The sequence below is a fragment of the Neodiprion lecontei genome, chromosome 7 (assembly GCF_021901455.1).
Source record: "Neodiprion lecontei isolate iyNeoLeco1 chromosome 7, iyNeoLeco1.1, whole genome shotgun sequence".
Taxonomy (NCBI): domain Eukaryota; kingdom Metazoa; phylum Arthropoda; class Insecta; order Hymenoptera; family Diprionidae; genus Neodiprion; species Neodiprion lecontei.
In genome coordinates, this window is record NC_060266.1 from 25,469,729 (window position 1) to 25,487,396 (window position 17,668).

At 46.3% G+C, this 17,668-nt stretch overlaps 1 protein-coding gene across 4 annotated transcripts; it reads right to left on the reverse strand.

Annotated features, from left to right (window-relative positions):
* Positions 1–17: 17 nt before the first annotated feature.
* On the reverse strand, positions 18–11,626 carry LOC107223100. 4 transcript variants are annotated; one of them, XM_046745836.1, is made up of 7 exons: positions 11,520–11,626; positions 11,327–11,439; positions 5,671–5,928; positions 5,441–5,598; positions 4,495–5,066; positions 1,758–3,677; positions 18–1,576 (listed from the first exon to the last, which is right to left on the reverse strand). In XM_046745836.1, coding segments are annotated over exons 3-7 (2,886 nt in total). In that variant the 5' UTR covers positions 5,906–5,928; positions 11,327–11,439; positions 11,520–11,626; the 3' UTR covers positions 18–1,575. The 4 variants fall into 4 exon arrangements, with proteins under 4 accessions (XP_046601792.1, XP_015518165.2, XP_046601791.1 ...); XM_015662679.2 differs by having other exon boundaries at positions 1,821–3,677; positions 11,327–11,626; XM_046745835.1 differs by having other exon boundaries at positions 11,327–11,626.
* Positions 11,627–17,668: the final 6,042 nt, after the last annotated feature.

The following is a 17,668-nucleotide window of genomic DNA, read 5'->3' on the forward strand; positions in this document are numbered from 1 at the left end:
GACTAACGGTATTTCATTGTTTTACTTTATTTTCACTGTTAAATACAACACAAATATTGTTACTGTTATTATCATTACTATTTCTACACCGTGGATACCACGTATAATGAACACCATTTGTACGATATAATATAATAACTAGTGACTACTGTTGGTATCACAGCTTTTATTCAGGTAGACATTCTTAATGTCAGTCTTAGTAAATTTAACTAATACAGGTATATCTCTTGTTAAGTAATTGTTATGAGAGAAAATAGCTATTTTCGCATCAAGGGCGTAAAGTTTTACACCCTAGTGCGATCCGCCGCACGAGGGTGTAAAGTGTTATGCCCGCGATGCGAACAGTATTTTTCGTCCTACGTAGGCGTAAAACAAGATTTTACGATCCGGGCGCGGACGTGAAATTCCGTTTTACGGCCTACCGAGACGAAAAATGTATTTCGGTTTCATTACGCAAGTTGTCTCGCCTCTGGTCGATCGATCGATCGATCGATACATGCGTACATATATTATAATATGTATAATATGTAGTATAATACATATTATAATATAGGTATGTAGTATACAATGCACGTATGTACGTATATACGTACAGATACGGGAAATAATCGATGATTGCATTTTCGAATTAAAAATATACGCAGATTTCACTCTAAACACAGAAACAATAGTGTTTCAAGTATCGTGAAACACGTGATAAATGTGAACTGCTTTACGGCCGACCATATCCCAATCAGCTAGTTCAACGCGTCTAGCAAGAAATGGCAGCGAAATAAATTCTTTATGCCTTCAACGAGTTATCGCCGATCCGTCGATCGATCGTCGTATCGAAAGATGCAAAGATTTGAGTATGAAAAAAAAAAAGAAACAAATGTCATCACCGTTGCTTTCATACTTGTTTTTGTCCGAATGAAAAAAAAAAAAATTACACTTTGGTCGAAACCGAAATACGCACGAATTACTGATTGGGTAATATCAACACAATAGGAATGAAGAATTCAAATCATGTTTTGTCAATTTATACTTGTCGCAAGATTCTCTGACGTAACTCTTCGTCACCTTAATAAATTCCAATTGATCAAATCAATTTCACTCTCCTGAGATCTAGACTCGAATCTCGCTTCACGAGTAACAGTCGATTATCACATGGTCAAGTCAAGTCCTCGGCTTGATTTAATTAGCGTACAATATACGAATATAATACGACACCTACTTGTCCAAGGTGAATCTAACTTAGCTATACGATAACATAATCTAGTTCTGTCTATACGTGTTAATAATTCAGTTTCTATATCAAGCCTCGACGCAATAAAAAAGAAAACAAGAAGAAAGAAAAATTAGGATGACACCGTAACGTCACCGTTTTAAGTAGTATCATTTCCTCTGTCGCGTTTGAAAAAAAGGGATCGACTCAAAATTTGAGGTAAAAAACAAAAAACTTAATCTTCGTCGTCAAAAACTAAACAATAATCTCGGTGAAGTGGCTGGTCGACTCGGATGCCGTTCCTTGGTCTACTCCTCGTCACAATCCGACAATTTGTCCAGCGCGTCGTAGGACTTGCATTGAACGATATATCTGAAACGAGATAAGGAGGCATAAAAGAAAAAAAATAAATAAACGCATGAGAACGAACCGTCAACCAGACTTAATTATAGATACAGTAAAATTAAAAAGCAGAAGCAGAAGCAGATGAAAGCGTGCGAGTGTGAGAGATCGTTAGGAGCGATTAGAACGATAGGAAAGCGTGCTGACTGACCAACAAGTAATGGCTTCGTTATCGCAACAAGTGAGCAGAGTGCGTCGTGAATTGTTTAAGAACCGTTTATTGTGAGTCGGATCCCTGCGTCCGACGTGGAGTATCAAGTCGCCCGGTTTTGCGGCCTTGAATGCTTGGAGGGCCTTGGCGTGGGTGAGTCCGTTCATGGGTAGTCCGTTGATGGCGAGAATCTCGTCCCCTGCTCTGAGAGTGCCCTCCTCGGCAGCCTGTCCGCCCTGCATCACGTCCTTGACGAATATTCCCATAGATCCCTTCGAGCTGTCCGACCCGCCGACGATCGAGAATCCCAATTTCTTGGTGGCACCCTTCCTCAGTGTGACGGTGAGCAGGTTTACCGAAAGACTGGTTGCCCGTCGGCCGAAATTGGCGCCGGGCATGTTCTGGTTCCGCTTCTTAACCACCTGGAACTTCTTCATTCCGGTAAGTGTCTTGGCGGGTATGGGAGACGCCGGCTTCTCAAGGGGCTCCAGCTGGTCCATCGTGTTCACGGAAACGGTCTTCCCGTCCTTGGTCAAGGCCCCGACCACCTCGCATTGGGCCTGGTCGGCCCCCGAGTTGGGCCGCTTCAGTTTCCAGACGTCTGACTCGCTGCGCGCCCGGGACATGACGACGTCCCCCCAGGTGTCGCCTAGTTCGCCGAAGGCGAAGGTGGGCTCCCTGGCTATCTGGAGTTCGACGGTACCCGAGCAGCTTCGAACCGCGGTCCGCGCTTCAACCGCCGACATTCCGCGTAGCCGGCGACCGCACACTCTGACGATTTCGTCACCGACTCTGATCTGCCCACCCTTGGCTGCCTCCCCGTCGGCGTCGACCTTCGAGACGACGTAAAACGGCCGCGCGGCCTCGCGCCTCTCGATGGCGACCCCGAGACCACCGGGCTTCTCGACGAGCAGCTTCATGGTCTTCAACTCTCGGCGTACCAACCCCTTCGTGGGATTCGCATTCGATCTCGTCACCTCCGACGCGCATTCCTGCTCCTGACGCTTAGCCGCATTCTCCTCTGACTCGAAGGCCGACCTCGATCGCTTCGGGCTGTAGTAGCAGGGTGCGTTAGCCGCGTCATCGACTGGCAGTCGGCCCTTGGTTGCGGGGGGGCTGTCTTTGCAGGGGGACGCGGCGTTGTCCAGCAGATGAAGAAGACTGGTATTGGAGTTGCAGCGGTTTCTCGGGACGAGTTTAGCCCCGGGTCTAATCGGCGTTACGGAATTGCACAGGACACTTTGGGACCGCAGGTGGTTCGGAAAAGGCACCGGGGGCTCCGATTTTCGAGGAGTCAAGGGAGCCTCGAAACTCGACGAAACTGTACTTCCGATCCCGGAACTCTTCGAGGACATTTTGCTCATTGCGAATGTCCGTTCGGCGAGTTCGTCCCGTGGTTCTGACCTCGAAGGTGACATTGGCATGAAGGTGTCCTCGTCGCAGCTGTCCGTCTCGTCACCGTCGTCGTCGTCGTCCAGATCCCCGTACATGAGTATCGTAGTTTGCGTCGTGGCGGAATGGTTGAGAGGATCGTCTCGAGGGCAAGCTGAATTCTGGGAACACGGAGCTTCCGCTATTCTTCCAGGATTGTTGTTGTTGATGTTGTTGTTGTTCTTTTTAGGAGTACTCGCCATCGATAAATCTATACCGTGATAGTCGTCCGAGGTTATGGAGAAGCTTCGCACCCGATTCGTCCTCTCGGATCCCGCGTTCGAACCCGAGGACGCCAATGGCATAACTAATTTTCCACTATCCGGAGAATCTGCTCCTGTTCTCGTACTGTCGGAATCGTAACCGCTCTCGTCGCAGCCCACTCTCAATCCGCTCATCAGTTCCTCCAATCCGTTCAACGGCATCATCGACGAGACTGCCGACGATGCCGATGACGAAGAAGACGCGGACGATCTGACAGCTTCACCACTGTTAGGAAATAATACGAAACAGTTAGTCGTCTTTGCCGAAATCCACTCTGCATTGGGCATTTACAATTTTATACAATGGACATCGTTTCTGACATGCAATTAATCCGAAAATCATGGATACTGGTGAAAATCGAATTAAGGTACTATTGGACAAACCAAAAGTGAGAATATTGAACACTTCGCGATAGAATAAAAATCTGAGTTTGTGAAGATAATTAGTTGTGAATAGTAATAATGCCAAAAAGTTGTTGATAACATGTTTGAACAAACATTTGTTTTACAAATCCCTTGTGAAAATTTTTTCTTCTCATATAAAATGAATTCATCGATTTTTCTGGATATCTATGATTTTTTTTGGAAACTTCGGCGATTTTGAATAACCAGTTTTCGAGAATTGAAAAAATGGAAAATTATTGGAAACGGAATTATGGAAAATCGCCACTAATTCCAAAAAAATTCATCGTTATTCAGAAAAATCAATGAATTTATTTTATATGAGATAAAAAAATGTCACTAGTGATTTGTTGCAGAAATTTCTGCTCAAACAGTTTATTAACATCTTTTTAGCATTATTATTACTCGAAATGAATTATCTTATCAACTTGGTCGTGATTAACTTTTTTCGGATTCTTATCTCACCGTAAACTGTTCGATATTCTCAGAGAGACTCACTTTTGATCGGTAATATCCGTCCAATAATACCTTAAACCTTCGACCGCAGTTGAGAGGAGAACATGTAACGGACATTTTTCTGGTTCTCTGCAGCTAAAGGGAAGGGTCTGAGCCCCTCAAGGTTTCATTTCGCTCCGACAGACCTTTCTCGCGAAGCCGATTGCCGACTGAAGAGATTCCTCTTAACGAACGAGAGTTGATGGCTCTGATTCTCCGCGGCCGCAGAGTGACTCGATGACTCGACGATCATGGAAGAGGGTCTGGAGTTCGAAGCGCAGCGTTTGGCAGCCTCGAGGGTGAACCTTGCGAGATCTTCGCCCTCTTTGGTCTTGAGGATGTCCTGATTGGTGAGTATGAAGTCGAGGACGCGCTGCTGCTCCTGAAGGTTCTGTATGCTCCTGCTCAGCTGGTTTTTCTTGCCGCGTAGGGTTTCCTGGTTCTTGTAATCCGCCCCGATGCCATTGACGCCACCCTCCTCAAGCGACTCGGCATTCCTCAGGGTCATCATCGAGCCGCTTCCCTCGCTCAAGGCCTTGGCCATCCTGTACCGATCGGCCAAAAAATTTGGTTCTTCCTCGCTGATCGTCGCGCTGCGCGCTATGACGTCGAGAGCGATTGAACTCGTGCTGCGTTCTCCGGTGCGAAAGAGATTCCTCAAGGATTCCACACGAGAGATTCTCTTCGGCTTGAGAAATTCCACCGTCGATGGTGAGTTCTGAATAGAGAGAAAAAATAAAACGAGGAATGACAGAGGATTAGAATGGCTTGTTCAGAGTAGGTATATACAACGAATTCCTGCAGGGGAAGCTTTAAAAGTGTGATAAATTGACCCGGTTTCGAAGCGCTGTACGGGAATAGGCGAACGGCTTCTCGGAATTTGATTAGGGAAGCTCGGTGCTCTGGAATTTGGTAGATATCTTTCATGTTCTTGATTTTTACCGCCAGCACGACGAATCTCAAAGCATAATTGAATAACGCCAAAGAGTGTTTCTCGAAAAGTAAAACATATTTTAAGATTAGAAAATTATGCTCATCAGTCATGCTTTTCGTCAATGAATAAGAATAATAATCTTTTTTCAATTCATCTACCTTTCGCTTGTCGTCGGAAACGGGCTCGGAATTATCCGCCTGTCTGTTGGGACTCCAATGTCGACGTCTTCTCCCGGAGACAGCGAGAAGCTCCGAGCTATCGGACCTCTTAAGCTGGTCCCATCGCCTTCCCACTTTCCGCCCCCACGTGGATATGCCTGCGGCAAAATGGGATGATCGTTAAAACGAACGATCGTTTTCCGAAAGGGGCAAGGGCTGAATTTACGAACCTTTCCTGGCCGAGTTGGAGGACTGGAGGTTGGCGGTCGTCTGGTTCCCACCGTCTTGGACAATCTCGGTGTCGGACTTTCGCCTCCCGGAATTTTCCGGCTCGACTTCCGGCTCCGTTTCCGCCTCGAGTTCTTCCCGATCTTCGCTGACAGCCGGTACCGCATCCTGGGGAATCGGCGTCGCCGACACAAGCTGCGGACTCGTGTCCGAGCAGCGTCTCTTGAACAGCCGCATCCTGGCTCCTCACCACTTTCCAGCTGAAATAAAGTGTGCAACAATTTAGCGATTATCTCCCGGAGTGGTGCTCGGTTACGCAAAGAGCGGGATCACGGGGCTGCGATTAACGGTGCATCGTTCATCCGATCGGTAATAGCCGATCAGCCACGAGGCTCGGCTCGAATCCAAAGCAATCACTTTCTACACAGGCATTCCACCGGTTTAGCAACGCTTCCTACAACCCAGTACCCTCTCTCTCTCTCTCTCTCTCTCTATCTCTGTAACTCCTTGTTATCCCGGTGTGGAAACACGACTGCAGCAAGACGACGGTGGGCAGCCGGGTTCACGCGAGTCCCGGTGCAGTATCCGTAGGCGCTAAATTTACGGAGTTCAATAGGAAGGAGTGGTTCTCGGTTCTCGCTTACCCCGTGCAGACGACGCCTCCGCACCCAGCGTCAAACGCACCGGCGGCAACAGCCTGGAAATCACCGTCGAAGGTGCGGAAAAAACGTAGAGACAATCTTTCCTCGCCCCGATGAGCGGAGTGGCCGACCTCCTCCGGTGTAACCACCGAGCGGTTTCATCCGGCGTCTCGCTCGCTTCTCGACGACCGGTTTTCAGGTTCGTTTAGTCTCTAGAATGGGAGCCGCTGGGCTCGCGGTGTCCAGGAATAAACTAGCCGCGCCGCAAGACTATTATCCGAGATAGAGGACCTCGAGCTTCGCGTCTCTCGCTTATTTCGCCTCGCAGGAAGTTGGAATATCCGGTCGCGTTTATTCTGGTATACAGAGAGATTGCGTCGAAGTCCTCCATTGGCGCTACGCGACATAGTCGTCCAGTCATTCAGTCATTCGGTCATTCAGTCATTCAGTCAGCTTCGCGGCTCGGACCCAACGAAATTGGTTCACCTGCCGTTCTTCTCGTTCCCTCCCTCGCTCCTCGTTTCCTTCCCCCGATTCTCTGTGGCAATCCTCCGTAACGGTCCACTGCTGGCGTGTAACACCGCGAGGCAAGGCCCAGAGACTCGAATCCTCGTCTATAATCTACCTGCCCTGCTCTTCGCGTCGGGCCACCTACCGTGCCTCTCCGGAGCAAGGTTGAATTAAATACAGTTATACTTCCAAGCGTGTTGTTTTTAACAAATTCTAACTCCGAACAACGCCGCTCGATCAGGACCTCGGCTCCAGAGCCTCAGGTTTGCGCTTTTGCGCAAGGTGCGTGCAGGTGTGGCCGCAACACGGTTGTTGTACGAGAAAAAATAAATAAATTAAAACAAAAAACGCCTACGTTTGTCGGGGTCTTTTTCTTTTCAAACTCCTTTTGTTCATCGACTCAACGTTTGTCATGTTCTCTTCACCAGATTCCCAACTCCTGCGGACAGCGATCAGCAAGTTCGCCGGCACCTCCCAGTGCCAGAGGAGTGTTTGTATCAGTGTTAAAAATGATTTTGAATTAAGTAAAAATGTACTGCACAAAATAGTTGTCAATTGTCGAAATCAGGTCGCAAATTTACAAATTCGGTTCAGCGACTTAAATTACGGTGTATTTGTCTTAAATTAATAATGAAAATTTTTGATTTTACACAAGTTTATAGCAAAAATTACGAAAAAAAAAAATAACTTGAATTTACTAAATTGCGTAGTAAATTTGTTGTGTTTGTAAATTGAATGAACCGTAAAAGTATGGTGAATTCACTGTTACGTATTCGAATAAAACTTGCAATAAAGTGTAGGAAATTTCATTCGGAAATTTTTTTAACAGTGTGATATTTTTTCTACACTGTGAACCCGAGTATCTCTCTTTCTCTCTCTCTCTCTCTCTCTCTCTCTCTCTCTCTCTCTCTCTCTTTCTCTCTCTCTGCCCCTTTGGCTGAGTAGTAATAAGAATTAAAGCTCTCCGGGACGCGTATATCTAGTCATCGGTCAATATTGTACGTATATCTCGAAACGCAATTCGACGACCGGAATTTAATGAATCGCTTATACGAACCGCGGGGAAGTTGTTGTGCAATCGGTTTAATCGTCCCCCTCGATCTTCGTTCAAGGTGTTTATTTCCATGATTCAAAGGCACGTGGGTATCAAACACGAGGTTAACAAAAGCACCGTATCCTGAGTGAATCACGATATAAATCACGAGCAAATTTGCGGTCAGAGAGTCTAATCGCGCCGCGTGCTTATCTTTGGCAAACAGCTCGAGGACTCGCAATGATGCGGTGAATTAATAACGTATCTGCGTTACGTATGTATGTGTGATATTGTTGTTTTTCTTTCTCTTATTTTCGCGCAATCGCTTCGCTCCTTATCTCGGTCTCGACGTTTGTCACTATCAAGCTGTCGTTGGTTTCCTTCTCTCTTCGTTTACTCACCGCGACGCTGTGCGAAAATACAACGCTGACACCAGGCATGCGATGACCTATTCCTCGGGATACGTACATCGCGCAGCCTTAGAGCCGGCCATGCACCGCAAGTGCATTAAGCATCGCGCATGGGAGACGAGAGGATAGTTTTACTTTCTAAGATGAAAATAAAGGAAAACGAGAAACTGGCGCTACTACCGCGCTCGGTAAGCGGTGACCGAAATAACGCGGCACAAATTTCGTTTCGGATACGCTACGTGTATGCAGTAGGATACGCGATCTCGAGGCGGTCGGTATTCGGATCGAGTTTACGGTCCGGCATTCCGATACATCTGGTATTGTTGTTGCCCTGAATTTAACGATCCACCCGCAGCTTATCTGCGTCTGCTACCGAGCTTCGGCTGGATGGAGAAAAAATAAATAAAGATGATAAAAGAGAGAAAAAAAAAAAGAAGGAGAGAGAAAGAGGAAGAAAAATGGAAAACTACTTTCCACCCGATTCGTGCGCGCTGCACATGTGTTACACACGCAGCTGCTGGAGGAGGTTGTGTGGCTGCGTCAGGATACGCTCCGAATAGCCCAACTCGCGTACTCGATGCTCGTCCAACTGGCCATATTATACTACACGCATGCCTGGGTGCACGTGAAATAAAAAAGACCCTCTTGAAACTCGCGCAAGGTGCTCCGCTAGGGTCGTTCATTCTTTAACTTTTTTCTTTCTTTAAGGTGCCACTCGAAAAATTTGTTACAATTACGGAAAAAAAATCTTCCTAAAACCTGGAGGTGTTAGGAAAATATTTAGCGGACGATACCAATTATTGTTATATTTTTTATTTATTTTTAAGTCTACACTTTACGGGCTTGTATGTATGTTAGTTTATTTTTTTCGTATCGTGGTCCGATTAATCATTGTTCATAAAAATCAGTAACGGAAACGAAACAGGGACATCAAGGTGATGCGATACTTTTATTTCAGTAACAAAAACTGTTATCCAAATTTCATCGAGAGGATTAATCTGTCGGGTAAAAGACGATGACAGCCAACTGCCGAATTGTTGGGCGCAGTTTCATGTTGAAAATAAACAATATTACAATAATCAGTAGCGATTACTAATTGCTAAATATTTTCCTAGCTCCTCCAGATCTTAGGACAGTTTATTTTTCAGTATTTATCACAAATTTTTCGAGTGGAACCTTAAAAAAAAACAACACATAGTTATAAAATGAACCACGCAAGCTGCTCCTTGCCGCCAACGCACCGTGAGAAAATCCATCCGAAGCCGTAGAAACCCGAAGCCATGCGGCCTGCGCCGCGTACCTTGCTCCTTTATACTGCCAAATCTGCTTCTTTCGGGCATCCCGAGGGTCAGGTGCGGCTCCGAGGGCAACAAAACGGACAGAGGCGAAGGGAATCCCGAATTAATCCCAACGACCGATCGGTGAACGACCTTTATCCGGTCTCGCTGCAGGTATAAAGTCGCTCGGACGATTATAAATCCCTTCGAAACGGTATTCGGGCCCTTTTCTGTCGTAATAGGTACTCGACACGTGTAATCGTCCGTGCTTGCCAGAGGATCCTTACGGAATCGCGAGCCGTTGTAAAAGGTCCTCGTTAATTCCATGGTCCTCGAGAATTGTACTTTGACTACGGCAGGGACATTAGCTTGGGAGTAGCCGATCAGTTTTTGTACGAAAAATCATGAAAAATGGTTCGGTTCAACGGTCGGTGCGAGGCGTGTAGGTGTGCCTAAGGGATAATCGAAAACGCGTAACTGCGGAACGAACGATTCCGCGTGAACGCGACTCGGCGAGGCCGGAGGATTAATCGAAGGACGGGCGAAACCGAAGCAGTATCACAATACTCGGCGAGTCGCGCAAGCTGCCACGCGGCGTATAAACAACATGCATAGATGACTGATCGTGAGGGAATTACGACTTTCCGAGAATCGAGTGTACCAAGGTGTAATACACCTTCGATGTGCGAGGTACACCGCGAATCACGTGACTCTCACACTCACGGTAAACATTATCAACCTTATTTCCACGCTGTTACGAAGCGGTCGTAGAAATTGGCCGCCGGTTAAAGCTCCGAATGGTCGAAACTCTGAACCGTCGAGATTTCGAATGGTCAAAATTCCGAGACTTTAACAACCTTCGCAGTTTCGATAAACGCTTCGTAACGTACACGGGAGAGTTGATGACATTCGGAGTTTTGATCATTCCGAATTTTGACCGTTCGGATAATGGTCTGACTACGTAAAACGTCCGGAATCCTGCAGGACCTCGAAGGATACAGCGGATCGCAACGCCACCCACCGACCATTACCTTCACGGGGTCGTTGCCCGGTTATGTCATTTATTTTCACCGATCCCTTCCTACAGTTTTGCTTTTGAAACCATGATTTTTGCTCCTTTCGTGTGATTTTTTTTTTGTGTTTTTTCGAACCGAGAACCGAGCTTTTTCATCTCGGTTTAATTATTCGTAAAGTTTAATTTCCCTGAAGGTGTATATCGTGCCGATTTTGATAACTACATGATCAGAACTCGGGACCGTTTCAACGGTCAACACAAAGGATCGCCATTGCTCGAACGGTTCGCGAAAGGTGAACAGGTTTCTTTGGTTAATCAAATTTTTCATTAGCCCGGGTCGACTCGCAGCGAGCGAAAGTAGGCTACCACCACATCGGAGATCACGCACCGCGATGAGTTCGACTAAGTTGTACAGTCAGGGAAATCGTTGACTCCGGATTTATACCGGCGGCGTAAAAACGTCGCGACAAAGAGTGCGTGAGCATCTGAATTGCTCCTGGCGCATGATGACTATAATGATTCGGCGATTCCGTTCGGTATACTCACATTCTGCACGCCGCACGGCTCCTCGACCAGTTTCTAACGGTGTCGCGAAGCAAAAGCGAGCCGAGAATAGACCGATCACCGCGATCGCTGTCATGGCAGACCAGCGGCAGTCTCTGCGTGTTATTAAAGATGCACGCAGCCGCGGGCAGAGAAAAATTTAAGAAACGAACAAGAGAGAACGGAAACGGAACAGTCGAAGAGTGCAAAATGCGAAAAAGCAACTCACGTTTTTGGTTAAAACATTCAAGCACCTCCTCCGCAGCCTCCTCGATGCGCCAATCGGGATTATAATTATCTCCTCACCGAGCGCGATCGCGTTCTCCAATTTTCCAATCGCACCTTCAGCCAAAATTATAGGTAAGTATTATATATTGTACCGAGATACCGTGACGACACAGAGAAAAACCGAGAAACTACACCTCGTGAAAAAAGAAAACAACTTGAAAATCCACACTTCTCGCAGCCTGCATCAGGCGGCAACCCGGCGAAGAGCCTCGTTCGCAATATCGTACCGAATGAACCTCGCGTCGCCGCAGCTCTTCGAGGACTGAGCCGGTGCGGGGCACCGAGGTTCACTCGCCCGGAGGGCGTTCCCCGTTCCCCGTTTCCCGTTTCGCAGTCACCTCACCGGCGGCGCCCTTGTTCGTCATTCTCGAGGGTGGAAGTTTGATGTCGTTTCGAAATTCCACCCCGAATGTGCCCGAGTCGAAATTTACCACCCAGAAATCTTACGTTGATCCTCTAAGAATGATAAAAATTGAAGAAGAAACCCGACGTCGAACCTCCAACTCCTAAAAATTAAAGTGCCAAAACCTAGTTTGACGCTCTCGGTAGACGATTGAACCTATTTTCTACAATTTGATTTCATACGTCGTAATCGTATCTTTTGTACTTCTACCGTAATCGATCGTTGAAGCATTGAAGGAAGGTTCCAAACGAGCAGGTTTGAAGGAGGTTTCAAACATACCCTACTTTGAGCCTAATCTCGGCAAATCGGTAAATTTCGGAAATTTTTATCGTCAAATCAGGGTCCGATATCGCCTTGAAATCGAACCTACTTTATTGTCCTTCAGCCCTACGTAGTAGCTCTTTTAAAGTAGGTGCTTTAAATTTCGTCTCTGGTGGAAAACGGTTTCTTTGGGTTTCGGGGAGCTCGTCTCCAGCTCCTCGGGTAATGATCAACCGATTATCCTGTCCTTACGCAGGCAAGTACAAACAAAGTATGATTTTCTTCGCAGTTACGAGTATCTCGATGTACGTGCAGAGAAGGAGAGATCGCGAGTCGGCTGGAATCGTCGGCTCGAAAACTCCCGGCGATCTCGATGGGCGAGGAGAACAGGTTCTAGATTCATTCACGACTCGCCGAGCCGAGAGACTTGCCGCTGATGCTGCTGCTGAAGGCCTTGAGAATACACGGTAAAAAGTACGTTTTGTATCTTTCTCACTCTACGAAGTAGCCAAGAGTCTAGATTCACCGACCGTTTCGCGAATGAAAAATTACACCGACGATTGTTGTTGCATGAGGGATACGAGGAGCATGAGAGAAAAAACATGAGAATAAAAAAAAAAAAAAAAAGCAAAAAAGAAAAGAAAAAGAAATATTTACCGGACAGAGAATTCCTGGGTACCTAAAAATGGTTGCCTCGATGCCGTCGCGTCGTGGCGCTTTGGCCAATTTCTACGATATAATCTATAATGGATTTCTGCCCACGTCAGACGGATAACATTCTATGCTGGTGCAAAATAGAAAAAAAAAAAAAAAAATAACAGAAACAAAACAAAGCTTATGACAATTTATTCACACAACGTTTAATGGTTTTATGATCGTATTGGGATTTTTTAAGCTTCGATCGCTATCCTACGCCGCAATCGCGATGAATCTTTCGCTATTATCAAGATTGCAGCACACGATCTGTCGATTTACCAGTTTCCATTTTTGTTAGCTATAACGTTTCGATGCGATTTTTTACGCAGCCTCGCCAATACGCGTCAGAGGATTATATACAATGCGATGTCGTATTGTATGGGTTTGCGAAATAGGACTCGTAAATCTGTGCTGTTCTGTTGACATCTGCAATAAACATAATCGAGTACGCGTGTAAGGTGTAGGTATCTTACAAATATTCGTATTTTCTAAATTCTTATAACGCAGATCGTATCTCGGATCGCTAAACTAGTCGTAACTTTAGAGAGGAATCGCAACGACGTTGGTATATCATCATTATTCTATCGGAGCTCGTCAAATACTTGTCGTCGTAGTTTTATTTGTACTGTAGGTGTACGTATTTTCTGTTTACTTAAGGAAATCCGTCTCGATCCTCAATATAACGCCTCTCGCTGAAACTTTTACGTATTACTTACTTACCGCGTACCTTATACTCACATGCCCTGTAGTGTAAAATAAGTCAGGCGTTTTAGAGATTTAACACATCAGAGAGCGCCGATCCGTGCCAGGCTTGATTCAATTAGGGAGAAACTTGGCCTGCATTTAATGAAATCAAAGAAGAAATCGATATTCGTTCGAAACGAAAAATAGAACAGGAGCTTCGTTCGGTCCATGGCTGTATATTTGCACATGTGACCAAAAATCGGGAAGGAGGCGTCCATTAATTAAGTGAGCTGAAAATTGATGGGGGGGGGGGGGGGGGGGGGGATCGATTAAAATTTCACACCAACTTTTCTCATTCAGAGAATATACATTGTTATAACAGATAACATATTGTGTTATTAAATCAATCCCGGGAGTAAACAATATTACATGAACATATCAAATAAATTTAATTGCTTAAAAATTATTGGTTAAATATTACGTGAGAGAAAGGAGGAAGAGGGAGGGACAAATGAAAAAAAAAAAAATTGCTTTGCGTAATTAATGAACGCCTCCTAAGCTGTAAAAATCGATGATAAGCATCGAATCCCGCTATTGGGATTCCCGTAGAAGGTTTCTAAAGCCGTCGTAAATGAGTAAAGGTGGAAATGGCGGAGACCTTTAAATGTTCGGGGCAAAATTTTCATATGGAAACTGGCCTGTCCGTACACAGAAAGTCTATTGTTACGGTCACGCAGCGTCGAGGGCAATAAGACAATCTGCGAAATTATACAGTTCCGTGAAAATTCAGCCTACTCGGGTACGCATTGGATAATCCCTGTACGACGGGAGGGTGAATCGCTGGATTTATTCTCGCAGGACAGAGGCCTCCGACCCGGGTTCGGTTATCCTTGGAAAATAAATTGCGGATATTACGGAAGTCCGCAGGTTTATAACGAGGAAAATACCAGCGCGTGGCTCCGAGGCAATTATCTGGTTCACCCTCGGGGCCGATAGCCGGTAAAAAGAAAGGGAAGAAATGAAAAAAAATTAAAATAAAAAAGGAAACCGGAAGGAAGAAAACGCGGTCGGGGGCAGGCAGGTGACCCCTGCGAGGGCTCTTCGCGCAATTAATCAGACCTCGGTGGCTCTCGTCATCCTGCAGGAGGGACGGTTGTTTTGAGTTATTAGACCGAGTTTCAGCTGCATCGAAACGGCGACTCCGGGGCCCCAACGAGGCGCGGTTGTAGCAATTATAAACATACCGTCGCGTCGGAATTACGGCTTCAACCGTCTGGCAGATGTAAGCGGTTGTCGACCGGTCTCCTTTATCGGTATTCGAAACCGATTTTCTCACTCGGGATTTCGTAATGTATTGGAATCCATGCCTGTACCGGTTCTGTAATAGGAAATCACGCGGACGGCTCGTGGATCTATCGTGTGTGGAGGTATAGATCCACTTCTCTCGGACGTAATTAAAGCCGGATCATAGATTATCAACCTTCGCTAATTGCTTCGCAATCGATTCCGCGAGGCGTTACGATTCGATCAATCCTGAATCTTGACCGTAAAAACTTGACCTATCGCCATTCGCTCCTCGTCGTCTGCAGTTCTGCTCGGGCTCTGTTTTTGTTTCTGGATAAGGGGAAATGGGCCGATAATGGGATGATATTGAAATGGAATTTGTGAAGAACTGAAACAACGTAAGTCGTTTTCCTTTTTACAACGTTTTTATTGGAGTTTTGGCTATTAAATTCTGTGGTACAATTTCAAGAATATTAATGTTTATAATATGGAAGATATGGGCGGATAAGGAAGACCAGACCTAAATTTTTGGCAATTTCCAAGTGACATTGTCTTCGTGGAATGTCGTTCCTCTACGGACTGAAACAAAATTTTTTTGAAAAAACATAAGAGTTAAAAAAAATGGCGGCTTGGATTTGAAAAACATCGAAAAATGTACGACATTTGTTGGCAACAATAACAACGATAATAAATTACCAAAAACTAATGACGAACGTTGTTTGGCGAAGAACGCGTGTACCCGACCCGAAAAAATGTAACAAACAATTTAGAAATAAGAAAAATTGCGCATGTTTTGTCAGTACTTTATAAAAGCAAATTGAATTTTTGCCGCATTTTCGGTTGTTTTTTTAATTTTTCTTGGGCCAAAATGTTTGGTCTGTAGTAACAGAATGCAAGAACTAGCAAAAAAGAAAACGAAAAACTTGGAACGTTTTTTTGCGCCCGGGGTTCCCTTAGTTCGAAATTCCGGTATCTGCTGCCGCCTCTATTCGCGAATTCAAATATCCGCCAGAATTACCGCCGGCGGAGCGTTTCGTCGCCCCCCGAAGACGTCGACGCCATATGGGTGGCTCTTGGGAGTCCAGGTTCGAGTCAGAATTACCCATATTTACCATCGCATTGTCATTACACTTTTTCCTCTCCTCCGTGCAACAGTCAATGCGTGCGGCTTACGGTCAACGGAGCCTCGACTCCTCGTCTCCAGGCTAACAATCTATTATGTAGAATCTTACACGTGTGCGTCTTTCAACTTCACGCCTCTCTCCTCGTCGCCGATGCATCTATGAGAGGATCTCTTTGCCGCGGTCTGTCTTTTTCCTCAGATTTTCAACGTCTGATTGCAGAGGTGAACGAAGGGACCGGAGAAAGGGGGGAGGAGGGGGGGGGGGGGGGTCAGTCAACGCTGCAGACAGTATGAACGGCGACTCAATGCGCCTCGTCAGCTTAAAGACTCCCAACAAACGATCCCCCGTATCTTCCTGGATCGTTGGACGATCGGCAAACCGGCAAAGTTCCTTCCTTCCTTCCTTCCTTCCTCGGTTATTCACTCGAGCTTGTTAGTTAGCCGCCTTCTTCGTTTGCGATCATCGATTCGTCACCGTGAGCAGCTGGAAGAAAATAATCGAATTCAAAGATTGTTGCACACGTAACCCCCCGTGATTTCCGTGCCTCCCCCCTCCGCCCCTCGGGGGCAATCTTCGAGGAGACGAAACCCCGCGTCGCGTTTTACGAGCGAGGAAACCCGGCGCGCGGTTTGGACGAGAAACGTTGGCAGCGACTTCCTTCCGCCGGACGGACAAGCCCTCGTAATTTTTTTTCCGACACCAGGGGTTATCGGGCGCGTGCCACATGCCGTAAGGGTTGATCCGATCCGGCGGGAGGTCGACTTTGCCGGGTTTAATATCCGGCCGGGAATTGGGGCTGCACCCTGGGATCAGCTGCGGCTCGTTTTGACCCGGCGATGTGTGCCTAATACGGAAACGGTTGCAACCCGAGCTGCAGTGTCTCCGGGGGGCGAGGAGGCGACGCTCCCTGGCTTCTTCGGGGGGCCCAAGGACGCCGATCGAGAGTGTAGTGCCGTGCCTTTTTTAGAATTTCTCATGCCGACTCCCGGGCACCTCCTGATTCGAACGTGGGCGATGGTTTATCGCTGTTCTGTTATGCGGCCGAGCACGCCACTTGACTCAATTGCCTGTCTCTCCGTCTACCGTCGATACAACGGCGGCGATCACTTTTTGGTAATCCTTGTTTCCGTGGGCTCCAGCGTTTATGCTAATCGTTGAAGAACGATTTATCGCTACACGGGTTCTAATGGAAATCAACGAGGATACTGGTTGCAAAAAATTTATATTGTGAAACTGATCGGGTTTCGGTAGCGACGTTATGTTGACTCGGACCATTCGGTGTCACGTTGGGCACTTTCCCTCTCCTTAGAAGAAATCGGGTTTCTTGTTTTGCTTGCCTTTGCAGAATCTCAAGATTTGTGTCACAGCTACACGCTGCCCCGATTTTAGAGAGAGAGGGAGAGAAATTTTACGTGCTAATTGGAAAAAAAAAGTAAAGAAATTAATCGAGACGGATTTAACGACGTTGATGCCGATAATTCGGTTTTACGACCAATTACAATTAATCACTTCCACTAATTTACGTCAGCGAGAATCTTCATATCGTAAAGCTTCTTCGAATCGATTTCATTTTATGCAACAATTTATTTTCAGAATGATCAACACCCGGGGGAAATGGGAACTGAGAGAACGGAGAGTTTGAACTTTCGTTTGCCTAATTCCTCGTCTCGACGTTTAGTTTTTCACTTTCCCGACGTGAATTCGCGTGCGAGAATAACGACAAGGGTGACAAAATCGAGCCGATGTAGAACCTCTGATAAAGTGAGGCGGTGATTACAGATTGTGCAAGAATTTATAAGCTGTAAATAACATACATACGCTATACCTGGAC